The 16,768-nt window shown below is 38.2% G+C and overlaps 1 protein-coding gene and 1 pseudogene across 1 annotated transcript in view; one reads left to right on the top strand and one right to left on the bottom strand.

Moving 5' to 3' along the window:
- Nucleotides 1-4,880: 4,880 nt before the first annotated feature.
- On the bottom strand, nt 4,881-11,375 carry LOC107686535 (pre-mRNA-splicing factor 18-like; annotated as a pseudogene).
- Nucleotides 11,376-11,410: 35 nt separating this feature from the next.
- Nucleotides 11,411-16,768, top strand: part of LOC107686534 (BEN domain-containing protein 7-like) — a 7,918-nt gene continuing 2,560 nt past the window's right edge. The window contains exons 1-5 of the mRNA XM_016483570.1: nt 11,411-11,603; nt 12,989-13,063; nt 13,347-13,619; nt 14,973-15,104; nt 16,279-16,565. Of these exons, the coding sequence (XP_016339056.1) occupies nt 11,540-11,603; nt 12,989-13,063; nt 13,347-13,619; nt 14,973-15,104; nt 16,279-16,565 (831 nt within the window). The 5' untranslated portion in view covers nt 11,411-11,539. The remainder of the gene's footprint in view (nt 11,604-12,988; nt 13,064-13,346; nt 13,620-14,972; nt 15,105-16,278; nt 16,566-16,768) is intronic.

A 16,768-nucleotide genomic window follows, 5' to 3' on the forward strand; every position in this document is an offset into this window, starting at 1 on the left:
TATACTGTATATATATATATATATATAGTAATGTGTGTGTGTGTGTGTGTGTGTGTGTGTGTGTGTGTATTTTTTTTTTTTTTTTTTTTTTTTTTTTCAATATTATATTCAAAGATAAGTAATGGTTGGTCAGTGAAGGCAATTTGTACTTTTTGAGAACAAACGTTTGATGTTGACATGAAAACATTAGCACCTACCACAAAGTTCATCATTTAAAGCACACTGGCATTAAGTAATGATCACCTACTGTATTGTGTAGGTGAATGTATGATTCATTCATCACTCCAGCTCTAATAACACCTGCTGATGACTTAAGCTTAAAGCATTTTACCCTGTAATTTCCCAGTGGACGTGTGCATTTCTGTTTGTTTATATGTGAGTCTCTTGCAGCTGTTGAACATTTACTCATTCGTTCCACACCTACTGTCAGAATCTTAGTGTGGATGCTCATGGAAACAGAGAAACCCTTTCACAAGCATAAATATATCATGTTCCCTTCACAAACGGTCAAATATTTTGTCAGAAGGTGTTACTCCAGGTTTAAGGTCAGTGGCGTAAAACACTGGGTCTCAAACAACCAGTCTTCATTTTTATCTGTTCTCCACACAAAAAATTGTAGAATACCTGTACATAACGCACACAAGTGACAGGTTTATTTCGTTAACAATAACAACAATGGAATGGACTGTTCTTGTGGTGCAATTTTGCCCTTTTTTGGTGCTTCTAAGCTTCCATTGTTCCATTATCCAAATATATTTTCCCATTTTTGTTCCACGGAAGAGAACGAATCATGTTTGGAATGTTATGAGGGTGAGTAAATGATGACAGAACTATTACTTTTAGCTCTGATTGCAGACATGCAAGTAATTCCCATAAGTCCCTGTGACTGCTTCCTGTAACAGACAGGACTCATGCAATGCCTGCTTAGGTTCTGATCAACTCCCTCCAGTCTTCTTGAATACTGTGCTAATATGACTCACAGATTTTGTGCTATCGCCCCACAGGAAGTGTGTGAGGATGTTTGTGCCTTGGACAATGGCTTGGGGTCTCCCCCAGCAACAGGAACACAACACTGGAAAACCAAACATTGGAGATGTGGCCGCTGTTATTGTGCTGGCGGCCAAGCCAGTGTGATGCTGGAGATATGTGTTTTGGGGCAGCTGAGTCTATTGTACCCACTGCAGCTGGAATGTGAACAACAAGAGACGCTGTGTTTATAGAAATCTTCCATTTCCTGTGAAGCTCAGTGGACGCTTTGTTGAATTAAATATTTTCGACACTGAATCCATGGCATTCCCCTGCTGTGTGTGAAGGGCTTGAGGAACCCTGAGGAATGTTGTGCTCAGTGAACATGAAAGCTTGACTTCATAGGGCACCAGCGTGACCCTTAGTGTGGAGGGTCAAGGCATTTGGAGTTATTTTGGAGAATTGTTCAAATTTGGCAGGCTCACAACTGACTAGGCCAAAATAAACACTGGTGGATGTTGTAGAAAGCACCGCTGCTATCAGTTTAAGGAGTGGTGGGATGTAGTATTGAAAGATCTGGGCTTGAAACCAGAAGGTAGGTGGTTCATTCTCCACAAGAAATGATTCATGAACCATTAACACTGTGCCCTTGAGTAAGACACTTAAACCTAAGTCCAGGGAAACCAAGCCTTGTCCAAACTAGCACAACATGGTAAAACAACTATGTCTCTTTGATTTAAATCAGATTTAAATTAATAAATTACTAGAGCAGGTGGCGACCGTCTGGCTGATTCAGTGAATCATCCATTCAAATCTAAACATGGATTCGTTCAGAAATTAAACAAGTAGCTACCAATGATCTATAAATGACTTTATTACAGTATACTATATTGTACTCTATTATCTTATAAATCAGTGGTAACTGCTTTTATGAGAGAGTCATTGAATCATCGATTCAACCGATTCGTTCAAAAACACTGACTGCATCCGAATACTATACTTAAACAGTACCTTTAACTATTTTGAGCCATTGAATCCTACAATTAATCGAAAACACAGATTCTTTCAGGAACTTTCAGGGGCAAAACGATGAGAACGTCGATTGAATAATCCACCCAACTGTTTAGTTCAAAATGCTGAATCACTGGTTCATTCAGGTAAGCCACTGCGTGATGCGTGGTGACGCTTGACCGTTGATAAATAAAGGTGACTTGATCCAGGCTTTGAAACATGGTTTGGACCAGTTTTTATTTCCGTTGAAATAGCACACATAAGTCTACAAGCTGTCTGTTAAAGATCACTTTATCTGCTGTGTTCAAACATCTGACAGACTTCTGTAATAAGATGTCAGTTTTGCATACATTCTAAATCATAAACATCTTAAAGACATCTAGGGAAACTTAAAGATAGGAAACGTTCTATAGACGTATTGCAGACGAGCAAACGCTAAAAAATACTCTGTACTGTTGTACTAGCAACCAAATATATCGACCATAAACGCTTTTTCGTTAGAAGACAAAAGTACAGCGTCTACGCCTTTAATTTCCAGCATAGGTTAGTCGCTGATAATTCATGTGACGCATAAATATCCACACACTCGCATGCTAAGAAAGTCCATTCTTCCAGAATAATGTTTCTGTATGAACCCTGCAGGGCCTGGAGCAGAGCAGCTATTCTGTTACAGCTTTCCACAGCAGCTGGAAGCCGTTATTCTCTCATGTGATGAAAGTGTGTGTGTGTGTGTGTGCGCGCGCGTTTCTCCCACGAGCCGTGAGAACAGCGCGCGTGTTGGAATGCCGTGTGAAGGAAGGGACGTATATCGTGTGTCCCGGGAGTTTGGGATTGGTGTGTTTATGATCGCAACTCTTTCATCACCGTGGAAACTGCAGCAAGGGGTGATGGGAGCTGGAGTCTGGGGTTTCTCCACAGTCCTGAGAGATCTGCTCTAGCTCTGACAATATTAGGGCCATGAAACCTGAGGTTATGAATATATATTGCAACATTTTAAATAGTGAACTTATAGAGGTAATTATGATAACAGCAAAGACTGAGATAAACATAAGAATATTACTTAGAATTGCGGCATGCTGATTAGCAGATTACACCGTAATCAAAGAATAGATTTAAGGCTTTGCAGTAATTTACAGTCATTTTTGCTTTGTTGTATCTTTGTGTTAGTAGTGACCTTTTTTTTTTTTTTTTTTTAATTAAAAAAAAAATTGTGGATAAATAATTTTGGTAACACTTTATGTTAAGGTGTCCTTAATTGTTAAACGTTACATGTACTTATTATTATAATAACAGGAAATTTTGCATAATTACATGCCAGTAAACCTAAGCAAAACCATAATCCTAACCCTAACCACATAGTAAGTACATGTGGTTAATTAATATTACTCAGTACTTTAATATATAATTACTCTGTAACAAGGACACCTTAAAATAAAGTGTAACCATAACAAGTACATTTATAATATACCATAATTTAAAATAAACACCATAAAATATTACCTTTTCTTTGTTGCATTACAGCGTGTCCTTTTAGCCAAAAATGCAAATGCTAAATCCTACCAAAATAAATTTGTATAAATCCAATGATAATTTGTACAATGCTCGTTTCCCTCTTTACAAAAAACACAATGCAAAATCACAATGCAAATCAATGTCTTTCTAAAACCTTACCTGTTTTAGAAGATAAATCCAGTGAAAAATATTAAATGATATCTCTAGAGACTAGTTAAGAGAGAAGTCCATTTGACAGTAAAACTACAGTTTTGTGCCATAACCCTTTAATAAATTGAATTATTAGCTTTTCATCAACTTACAAACCCCCTGTAGTTCTGTCATTTTTTAAGAAAACTTTAGTCTGACCCCTCAAAAGTGAATCAATCAATGAAATGTGAATCACTACAATGAATCTGATTTCCCGGATCTGAAATAAGCATAAATTCAAGGGCCACAGTTATCAGAAGTTGGCTTGTTCGTGTTTTAAAGGGGTCATATGATGCTGCTAAAAAGAACATTATTTTGTGTATTTGGTGTAATGAAATGTGTTTATGCGGTTTAAGGTTCAAAAAACACATTATTTTCCACATACTGTACATTATTGTTTCTCCTCTATGCCCCGCCTTTCTGAAACGTGTCAATTTTTACAAAGCTCATCGGTCTGAAAAGCGAGGTATACGCTGATACGCAGCGACCAGCACAGATCAGCTCCAGGCATGAGTCATGACGAAGCGGATATCGTCCTCTTTTGGAAGACCAAACAAAGTAGTTTCGCTTTCACAACGAAACACACAGCGCTTTCACGGCATGGCGGCGGCGGCAACAACACTACAACAGCGAGAATAAAAGTTACGCCTTCTTTCTTTGCGTGAACATTTGGGCGGCGTTATGCAAATCTTCCCACATCGTGACGTAGACATGTGGGGGCGTGTTAGAACGAGCCGTTTTAGGTAGGCGTGGTTGACTCTTAACTTTTATAAAGAATATCTCTTTGGATTTGAGACTTTAGTCTTTGCAACTTTACAGATCTTCTTTATGCACCAAGAGCTTGTAACACTCCAAAGAGAAAGGAAAAATTGAAATCGCATCATATGACCCCTTTAAAACTGATTTGGTCATAGTGTGAGGAAGTCAGTCACTCTTCCTGTGACTCAAGACTTCCTTTAACTCATCTCATGAGGGCAGATAAAGTCACGAGATGTGATTTTAGCATTTTTGGACTTGTTTTGATAGGGAGTCTTCATGACATTCATCCTTAAAAGGAATATTTCCTGTCTGTAAAGGGACAGGCCTACATCTCTTGGTTTGTTCATGAATTTACACGTTCTGTTGTGTTCATCTCAGTAACAAAGACACATTAAAATCCAAGCATCTGTGAATGTAATGAAAAGATCACTCCTGTATCCCACAGTAACATCAGCATTTATTTTAAAAAACACTAGAGATCCACATGTATGTTCTCAAGATTGGTGTATATTTACAGTCAATAAGTTATTTACAACATGAGAGAATGAGAGACAGCCGGACATTGTACAATATGACGTGACATGACTGAATGCTGCGATTCGTACGTCACAGAGCGTTATACTCCATACACTTTGAGGGATCTGTCGGGAAATGTTTCTGACAGATTGTCATTCATCTTTTCAGCCCCTGAGAAAATACAAAAAAGACAATCACTGATCTGCTCAAAATCACAACGCTCTATGTAATATAACTAATATCATTTCAGACCTGAATGTATTTCCTCTGGGTCTCGTCGTTGAGCACATGGGCGACGTGTTTGGAGAAGATCCTCTCACGTCCAGTACGAGCGTGGATACCCACCATGGTCACACCGATGGGCCACGGAGCGTTTCCTATAGCCATCTGCAGATAAGCATCGTTTGCCTGCATGTGCACAGAGTGTTAGTTGGGTTTCCTCACAAATATACCAATTACAAACTGTCAAAGTATTGCAATAATACTTTGACACTACATACCTTAACGTATTCCCTCTCCAGCATGAACTTTATGATGTCTGTGATGGACTCCTTAATATCTGCTGGCAAATTCTATATATAGAAGACACAATGAGCCTGTGAGTCTAATAATCTCCTAATACTGTAGAACAGCATACCTTCTTGCGTAGTTTTCTGAACAGAGGTTCCAAATACGATTCAGTCTGTTTTTGGGTGGCACTGGCAAGTTTGCCCTGGACACTACGCTTCACATGGTCACATGGTCCTCTCGGCTGTTCAGATCTTTAGCCCACACGCCCGGCAAACACTATAATAATAAAAATCTACTTTATTTTAGATGAAGTGCCTAAGACCTCTCTTTACTTACAAGTTGAAACAAACAATGCTTAAAAAAAATACAAACCATGTAATTTAATAATTAACTTTAAAAATACATATACAAGCACACAAAATAAAATGATTATACTTTTAAATTGTGCATCAGATTCTCATTAAATCATGAATTCATATTTGTAAATATTTAAATAATTTGAATATTGTCTAAATGCATTACTATCAAATCAGTACAAAATTTAAACACTCCAAAAGGGATTGAAAATAAAAAGTGTCATTTTTAAAATACAGCTTAAAAAAAACAAAACACACCCTTAAAACTTTATTTATGATGTCCATGTCTCTAACATGGCAGTGCCAAGAGACGCTCCCAAAGCCCGTTTAATACAGGTTATTAAACATGAATGTAACAGTTATAGAGCATCACATATCTTTTGTTATATTATACAATTTATTAAAGCCATAGGAGCTTTAGTATCCAGACAGTTACTATACCATTGTTGATAGTCTAACTCAGGGTTTCCCAAACTTTTTTGTCAGCTGAACCCTTTTGACCTAAAAGATTTACTTGTAAGGATCCCCTTTTAAGAATTTAACAAATTCTCATATCCACTGTTCTCTGATGGTCTCTTAATGGTCATAGCACATACAGGTAAACAAAATATTTATTTTTAGTAAGTGTTTTTATTTTTACATTTTTAGGATTTGATTCATTACTAGCATTTCATCAACACAAACCCCAGTTTGGAAACCCTGGTCTAGTTCTTTCAGTTATGAAGAACATTAGATTTCAAATGTAAGACTATAGTGCCACCTAGTGGGACCATGATAGAAGTACCTGCAGGAGTTGATGTGCTGTAATTATTTTGCTATGCGGAAGTAATCTGTTTTCTGTAAATGTGCAAGACTTACTGTTTATTAGCTGCTAAAGGTAAAAATGCAGTAAATGGTAAAACTAGTTTAATGTTTAAGTTAAAATAATGATAACATATATCTGTTTGCAATGTCAAGCAGCATAAAAGACTGTTTTGGTACAGCTAAAATAACTGGAAGCCTTGCACACTTACAAATGGCTGCACCTGCTCTTACATTAAAAATGAGGGTATGAATCAGTTTAAGTTAATGTTATGGGTTCTGTGTGTGTGGTTTACCTCCAGCTCCTCAATGGTGGTATTTTCTTCATGCACTTTGAGATCGTGTTGTGTGTCCAGTTCAGCGCCCTCTGCTCCACCGACAATCTCATTCAGATACTGCTGATCGATCTTATCCATGGCAGCCTTCAGATCATTCCTCAATCCCTACACACACAGACAAGGTAAGCCTTAAAAATTGTGTCAAATTCAGCACGAGTCCATCTTGACAGAACTTTTCTTGCAGGGAAATTCCATTCCCCCCCGGTAAATAAACATACACTATATGACATGAGTGTGAAGATGGCGAGAGGAGAGGTGGATCTTACCTTGTTTACTTCTGGTGCTAGAATTTCGATCTTCCGGAGTCTCTGGAAAGCATCATAATCGGATTCGCCAAACAGACGGATGGGCTCGCCACGTTCCCTCAGACGTCTGATCACCTGCACACAGCCACAAGATTTATTATTCATCCAAGAACTAAAACAACCTCATCAGGTGAGCTCTGATTGGCTGACCCACCTCCTGTCGAGAGAGCGTCATTGGCAGCTTCTCCTCAGTGAGCTCCAGTTCTAACACAGGATTGGACGATGTAGATGGAGGCGCCTCCTCCTCGGTCTTGTCCAGCTTGGACAAAAAAAAAAGTCATATATTTTAAGGACTGTTAAATTATTCTGATACCACTGCAAAGCATATAACTGTAAGATTAAGAAGGGCTGCTTGCAAAATAATAAGCTGATAAATAACAACCCTGGCAAGATTTTACAGAATAAAAGGCCTAAAACAAATAGTTCTCTATATACTCATGCAGCGATGCATTTTTAAAATGTGATTAAATCCTCATCTAATCTTATATAAATGTGCGCGCACATAATTCTCCCAGGATGCAATGTGTGAACAGTAAAGAACTGCATATATCATTTGATTGGCCATGCTATATCTTGACACCAGTTTTAATTTAACACACCATGCATGCAATATCAGAACCAAATAAGGAAGCTTAAACAACAAAAGAGAACTGCACAAATGAGAGAGCAGGCAAGGCATCTAGAATTCAAACGACTTGTGCTTTGCTCCTGGGTGGGCATCTCTGTCACATAAGGGCACAGATTTTACGGTGATCGTTATGCGGCTGGGCTGAAAATTCAGATAGTGCTGCTTCCAGCTTTGTGCAACACTGGGAGCAAAGGCAAATGTTCTTCAGTCATGCTGAAACCCGGTCAAACATCTGTCTGGCAGCATGCATTCTGTCTGCCTGAGCCCTACCTGTCGCACAGGCTGCTCATTAGAAACCTACACTCACAGAACACACACACAGACAGCAGGAAAGAGAATATGAGAAGAGATACACAGCAGACAGAAGACACCACTCCAGGATGAGAGGAGAACTAGTGAGAAAGAGCTTTCTGAAAGGAACAGTTTACCCAAAAATGACAATTTGCTGCAAATTTATCCTCAGGCCATCCAAGATGTAGATGAGTTTGTTTCTTCATCAGAACAGATTCGGAGAAATTTAGCATTACAACACTTGCTCACCAGTGGATGTTCTGCAGTGAATGGGTGCCGTCAGAATGAGAGTCCAAACAGCTGATAAAAACATCACAGTAATCGACACCACTCCAGTCCATCAATTAATGTCTTGTAGGGATGGGCGTATCGATCCAAAGTATCGATATATCGATACTGACGTGAGTATCGAAAGTATCGATACTCAAACAAAAAATATCAATACTAAGGTGTGTTTTATTTACCAGTGATTTTGTTAATTTAACAATTTAAAAGTTTAGTTCAGAAGTATCGAATCGGTATCGATATCGATGATACTGATTTGAAAAATATCGGTATCGTATCGAAAACAAAATAATTGGTATCGCCCATCCCTAATGTCTTGTGAAAAGTTGCACGTTTTTGTAAGAAACAAATCCATCATTAAAATGTTTTAACTTTAAACGGTAAATTCTGGCTAAAATAAGAGTCCATAATCCATAATATTGCTTTCTCCAGTGAAAAAGTCAAATATGAGAGAAATATGCACAGATCAAGCACAGTTTAAAGGTTAGTTTGTTTAGAACTGTTTTAAAGTTAAAACAGTTCTAAACAAATATGTCACTGGATTTTGCAGTAAAAGGACAACAGTGGATGGACACTGGAAGAATTGGTATTATGGATTATGGACTCGTATTTTGGCCAGAAGTGGCTCGTATTTTTAAATATAGATGACTCATATTTTAGTTAGAAGCAATGGTCTGAAGTTAAAAAATGTCTTGATGGATTTGTTTCTTATAAACACACAGATTTTCACTTCACAAGACATTAATTGATGCATTGAAGTGGTGTGGATTATTGTGATGTTTTAATCAGCTCTTTTGACTCTCATTCCGACGGCACCCATTCACCGCAGAGGATCCATTGGTGAGCAAGTAACGTAATGCTAAATTTCTCCAAATCTGTTCTGAAGAAGAAACAACTCATCTACATCTTGGACAGCCTGACGGTGAGTAAATTGTGAGTGTGTGAGTATGGAATAGAAGACACTTTTCTAAATGGGACAGTTCATTTCTTTTAAAGCCACAGTAGATGACTGACAGACAAGCAGATGGTCCCTGTGTGTCATCTAAAACTGGGGCTCATTATATTTGAGGGTCCGTTTCAGCTAAAAGATTGATAACACTTGGTCTAGACATTTATTAAAGGGGTCATATGATGTTGCTAAAAAAACATTATTTTGTGTATTTGGTGTAATGCAATGTGTTTATGTGGTTTAAGTTTGCGGAGGAAGTAGAGACGCTGCTGTGCTTTCTTGGCCAGTGCTGTGGTGTTGTCAGCCCAGGAGAGATCATCTGTGATGTGCACACCCAGGAACTTGGTGCTGCTCACCCTCTCCACAGTCACACCATTGACGGACAGAGGAGCATGCTGAGTGCGCACTCTCCTGAAGTCAACAACAATCTCTTAACTTTTATAAAGAATATCTCTTTGGATTTGAGACTTTAGTCTTTGCAACTTTACAGATCTTCTTTATGCACCAAGAGCTTGTAACACTCCAAAGAGAAAGGAAAAAATTAAATCGCATCATATGACCCCTTTAAACGGATTACACTACAAATAACGTTACAGTGAGGTTAAATGTGTTTTCGAGCAGCTGTGTTCAACCTCGTGAGAAGGTAGTTGAATGTTTACGTGGATACATGAGTGTATCATGATGTAATGTTGTCTGTATTCACAGCTGGAGTTTATACCTTGGCTTGTATCCACATCTCCAGTAACAATCCTCCTCTTCCTTGCGCGCGAGATCAGCCCGTTTGAAGTATTTCTTTGAGTACTGGAGAAACAACAAACCCACATGTCAGCACACAACATCATAAGCATAAAAACAGCTGTAAGAAACACATCGATGTAAAGTGTAAACCGTACCCTATTCTAGAACAGTCGATAACTTACTCACATCTACGAGCTCTTTCTCCTCAGGGAGTTTTCTTTTCCTCGCGATCTCTGCTTTGAGGATGTCCATAACTAAAAAAAAAAACTCTTTATCAAAAACTATTTATCAGAATATGTGCCTCTTTTTTTACATAAACATCAAACGGGAAACAGTTTAGACGCTTCCGTTCACCGTTTCTAGATCTAGTTGTCTGGCTGCTGAGAGCAAGCTGAGTCATTACTGCCATCTAGTGGACAAATGTGAGACTGACGCCGGAAAAAGTTTGATGAGTGCACCAAATCGCAGACTTCATATATATCAATATAAATTAAGAGAAAATAAAAAGAGAAAGAATAGAGTTTGTATATGTATCTTTTTAGAAACCAGCTGGACGAAACTTCTTCATCTCGTATATTAAACATATGGTGTATTTTTATTGTACGAATATCAGTCGCATTGAAATATTAATTATTTAAATTAATTGATTAATTTATTTTAGGTGATATTTTGTGTTGATTTTTATTTATTTGGTCCATAATACTTGTTAACTGAACAGCGGTCATCACTACTTTTTTTTTTTTGATGATATTTCAGATTTATTTTACGTTTATACATTTTAAATGTAATTTCATTTATTTAGGCTATATATATATATATATATATATATATATATATTTCCGCTTTTACTTCGCGGCGCGCTCTCCGTTATTAAAACATAGATAGTCTATACATTTATGAATAAAAAAAAGAAATTACACTTTTCAACGTAGGCTATTACTCCTTTGTGAGAGTAGTCACCGACTGCCAAAACTGACAGGAAAGTGTCTTCTCCTCCTGACAACAGAACGCTATTGACTGAGTCATTTTCCTCCAGTCTGTCCAATGTAAATCTGGACCCTCGTATTTGCGCCCCACAAATATTAGCGACCATCAGGTGGCGCAAAGGAATAGACGTGACGAATTCTGAAAGAATTAAGAGGTTTATTTATTTACATCATAAACGAGCAGCCCCGCAGGAGAATGTAAACGCGTCCAGTCCATCTTCCTCCTCCTCCTCACCACCATCATCATCATCAGTCCAGAGAGAGCCGCGCTTATTATTAAAGCTCAGGTTCGCTTCACTCATCATCAGCTGGACTTAATGAGTTTGTCAGTGATTAAAGAGCCTGTGTGCTGCTGATGAACTGGGCTGGATTCTGCCTCTTCACCGCTCTGCCCTTAAAATGGAGTTTGTGGAGAGGAAGCGGAGCAGGAAATCGCAGAGCTTTAAACTGGTGAATGATGCAGGTAAGCAGACAGATGACAGCAGACAATAGAGCGTTACGTCAGCACTCTGGAATGCACCTGTGATACAGTGTATCGTTCCCTCTTTGTCTTGCCCGCATCGTCACAGTGTCGGACGCTTCGTTCTGTTCGAATCGTTTGGATCATTCGTTGTGTTTAATCACATGTTTGTCGGCGGCGCTCGTAGTAAAAACAATTTCATTGTTCTTCTGATGCGTTTAGTCTGTCCCTGTGCACTTCTTCAAGTGTGATGGAATACAATACATGTCTGTCTGCTGCGTGAACGTGATAAAGCTCTCCACAGTCACGCAGCCTACAGGTGGTCCTGCAGCATTACTTCATCACATCTGCACCGCTCAGGCGTCACGCACACAGCTGCTGTTATGAGTGACATTACAACATGTCAAGCAGCGTCCTGCTGTACTTCATCTAACATTTTTAACAGCTCATCCAAATTGAGAGCCTATAGTATATGCAATATTTGTGCTTTTAAAAATGAATAGGACTGTTAAAAATACTGAAAACTCCTCATGTTCTGTTGATATTTGACTGTTTTTATGTTTTATGTTCTAGACAATTCAATCATTTTTTTATTTTCCCTTATTTATTTTTGTTGACATATGCACTGTCAGAAATCTGACTGTCAATTCTAGTATATTACAATGTACACAGTCATGCAAAAGTTATAATAATATAATATAATATAATGCGTATATAATATAGCTGACAAAAACAGTTTGTCTTAACTGATATAAAACGGATAGATTTTATACCACTCATGTATGGTGTATAATTTATTTTGTCTTGGGTGATCTTTATCCTCAGCGCTGTATATATCTGTATGGGAGAAATAAATCATACAAATAAACACAACACAATAATAATAATAATAAAGAGAAAGTAAAATAAAAAACTATTTATTTTTAATAGGTACTGAGCATCGTCAACACAACGACAATTGATTATTGACAATTGATTTAATACAGGGAATCTAACTGTTCATGTCATTATTCATTGCATTTTTATTACATTCATTTCATGTATATTGATATATATCTTATATCTGAGGATCCCAGTTTTTTTCATGGACATTAATCTAATATGAAATTCATTTTGTGGTTTTGTTTTGCAGTTTTTAGAAACATTAGAAAGTCATGAACAATCAACTTTATACTATAAGCATACTTTTTAAACCACCGACATGACCTAGACATGATGATAGATAGATAGATAGATAGATAGATAGATAGATAGATAGATAGATAGATAGATAGATAGTTTTCTGTTTTCTCTACTCTCCTTTGAATAAAAGGCTAAAAAGTCAATTTTTGAATGAAATTGTATCATGACCTCATAATGATGTGAAAACTCTGCTGTGATTCATTTAGATTTTAGCCATGAAATGGATGATGTAGACCAGAATGACACTGAAGGAGATGCCCTGGATGCTTCTGAGACTGAAGGTAGCTGTCGTTCATCATAACACACTTCATGATTGTGTGCAGGCTCTGTGTGTTAACTGTGTCTCTCAGTCTGGTTAGGTGATGAAGGGATGGAGATAAAGAAGCAGATAACAGGCATGATGCACTTGCTGAGTGACAAGACAGGACGAGTGTACCAGCGGGTTGGACGAGAGGGTGAGACCCTCAAACAGGAGCCTCAGGACTGAGACTGAAGGTAGGTGTCATTCATCATAACACACTTCATGATTGTGTGCAGGCTCTGTGTGTTAACTGTGTCTCTCAGTCTGGTTAGGTGATGAAGGGATGGAGATAAAGAAGCAGATAACAGGCATGATGCGCTTGCTGAGTGACAAGACAGGACGAGTGTATCAGCGGGTTGGACGAGAGGGTGAGACCCTCAAACAGGAGCCTCAGGAGGAGGCTCTCAGCTTGCCTGTGGCTCAGAGCCCGGCCCCTGAACATCTCCAGTACGGCTGGAACTCAGTCCTGATGACTCACGGGCAGTACAGCACCCGCTCCAAAACCCAGAGGATGCTCAATCACTCAAAAGCTAATGGTGAGTCTCTAAACAATGAAGCAATTTTATTACTTTCAGAAGGTTTGTTAAATGTGCAAAATCTGTCAAGTTTGCACATTTAACAAAACAAAGCATGTTTTCACTGTGTTCCTCGCACTATGATTAGGCTATATTTATATGCAGTGGCCCCAAAACATATTTTGACATTGAAGTCATGCTAAAAATGTATGAATTTGAATGCAATGACAACAATGCATTGCATTAGATGACAAATTGTCAAAGTAAGTGGCATGTATTTTATAGAAATATAGCACACTTATCAAGCAAACATTTCAGAAACAAAGTTTGTTAGGTTTTAAATGATAACATTATATAGACGCTTTTATCTAAAGTAACTTCCATTGCATTCAAGTTAAAAAAAAGTTCAATCACTTCCTGGAAATTGAATCCATGACCTTGGCATTGCTATGGTTGTGCATTACAGAAATGCTCTTTTATTTATTTATTTATGCAAAATACAGTTTTATGTTCAGTAACAAATATTTATGGCCAGCACATTTTCTCAATTTACCCGTTTACTCAATTCACTTCATAAATTGAACACGTGTTTCATTATTATATCATAGCATCGTTTGGTTGCAGATGCCACTTGGTTGGACAATTTCAAAATCTAATGCAGTGAAATTGAAACATTGTAGGTATGACAAATTTGGATCACTGTATTTTTCTATTTGTTAACTTTTATTTTATTTTTTTTTATTTTTTTTATCACCTAGTTTAGCACTTTTTTATTTTATTTTAATTTTTATTATTTTAGTGCATTTATTTTATTTGATCATTTTAGTACATTTATTTTATTTTTCTTATCACTTAGTTTAGCACTTTTTTATTTAATTTTAGTTTATTTTAGTGCATTTACATTTTATTTTATCTCTTCACCTAGTTACTGCAGTTTATCATGAGGTTGGTTGCCTTTAGTGGCACTGCTTTTTCTTTCTTTTGTTCTTTTGTTCTGGTATTAAACTCAGCAAAGCCATGCTTCTGCTTAAAGTGACTTCAGATAGAAGCATAGGAAGATATTACTTAAACCCCCTTTGGGATTCTTTCCAGGGGAAGTTGTATTATGTGACTGTGGGCTACAGAAAGATGTGCTGTCTGGCACTGCAGCAGCAAGTGTCTAGACAGCTCTGGATAACACAGCAAACACGTAACGTCTTCCTTCTGTATACACACAGAAAGACACAGTAACTCCCTCACTGTCAGTCTGACACACACACACACACTGGAGTCAGCAAGTCAGACGGCTTTTGTGCCTGGTGCTTGGAGCCTCTGGGTGTTAGACATCATCGTTGATGGCCGTTGTGTTGACGATGCATGTGTGTTCTGATTCAGACATGGCCTTGCCCCCTGCACCTGCTGCCATGGCAACTGAGCCCAGCTGCTGTATGTGCAACTGCAAAAGCACCCTGCAGGCCATTCTGCTGGAGTTACGTACCATGAGGAAACTATTCCAAAGTCAGAGAGGTAAATCAAACAGAACTACCCTCGAATTCCTCTGAACACAATGGTTGTGCATTACAGAAATGCTGTTTTATTTATTTATTTATGCAAAATACAGTTTTATGTTCAGTAACAAATATTTATGGCCAGCACATTTTCTCAATTTACCCGTTTACTCAATTCACTTCATAAATTGAACACGTGTTTCATTATTATATCATAGCATCGTTTGGTTGCAGATGCCACTTGGTTGGACAATTTCAAAATCTAATGCAGTGAAATTGAAACATTGTAGGTATGACAAATTTGGATCACTGTATTTTTCTATTTGTTAACTTTTATTTTATTTTTTTTTATTTTTTTTATCACCTAGTTTAGCACTTTTTTATTTTATTTTAATTTTTATTATTTTAGTGCATTTATTTTATTTGATCATTTTAGTACATTTATTTTATTTTTCTTATCACTTAGTTTAGCACTTTTTTATTTAATTTTAGTTTATTTTAGTGCATTTACATTTTATTTTATCTCTTCACCTAGTTACTGCAGTTTATCATGAGGTTGGTTGCCTTTAGTGGCACTGCTTTTTCTTTCTTTTGTTCTTTTGTTCTGGTATTAAACTCAGCAAAGCCATGCTTCTGCTTAAAGTGACTTCAGATAGAAGCATAGGAAGATATTACTTAAACCCCCTTTGGGATTCTTTCCAGGGGAAGTTGTATTATGTGACTGTGGGCTACAGAAAGATGTGCTGTCTGGCACTGCAGCAGCAAGTGTCTAGACAGCTCTGGATAACACAGCAAACACGTAACGTCTTCCTTCTGTATACACACAGAAAGACACAGTAACTCCCTCACTGTCAGTCTGACACACACACACACTGGAGTCAGCAAGTCAGACGGCTTTTGTGCCTGGTGCTTGGAGCCTCTGGGTGTTAGACATCATCGTTGATGGCCGTTGTGTTGACGATGCATGTGTGTTCTGATTCAGACATGGCCTTGCCCCCTGCACCTGCTGCCATGGCAACTGAGCCCAGCTGCTGTATGTGCAACTGCAAAAGCACCCTGCAGGCCATTCTGCTGGAGTTACGTACCATGAGGAAACTATTCCAAAGTCAGAGAGGTAAATCAAACAGAACTACCCTCGAATTCCTCTGAACACAATTACAGCTGCATTGACACGTGTTCTGCTGCACTCTCAGGATGCCAGGACAAACAGGGCTCCCAGGACTCACTCTTGTCCCGAACCTCCATCTCCAAGAGGAGGAGCCGAAAGAGGAGGCCGGGTCACAGAGTTACAGTTCTGACCACACCCACTAAAAGAACCACACCTCTGTCGCCACCCGCTGAGACCGATGCTGTTAATGAGTGTAATCAGTCACGAGAGGACACACCCCCAACAGTGACATCATTTATTCCAGATCCCATTCCCAGTGCCAAGACTCCTTCCTCTCACTACAGCGTCACCAGAGGCCAAAGCACCACAGAGGTACACCACCGTACATGTGTGAATACATTTGGTAATGAATTGGTAAATGAAGAAAAACTGCTCAAAAAATGCTGAGTTAAAAACAACTCAGTGCTGGGTAAATTATGGACAAATCCCGGGATTGGGCTGTTTTGAGCCAGTGTTTAGGTTAAATGTTTAACCCAGCATTCTGGGTAGTTTTAATTAACTCAACTCTATATATA

Source organism: Sinocyclocheilus anshuiensis, unplaced genomic scaffold (assembly GCF_001515605.1).
Source record: "Sinocyclocheilus anshuiensis isolate Anshui unplaced genomic scaffold, SAMN03320099.WGS_v1.1 scaffold733, whole genome shotgun sequence".
NCBI lineage: Eukaryota > Metazoa > Chordata > Actinopteri > Cypriniformes > Cyprinidae > Sinocyclocheilus > Sinocyclocheilus anshuiensis.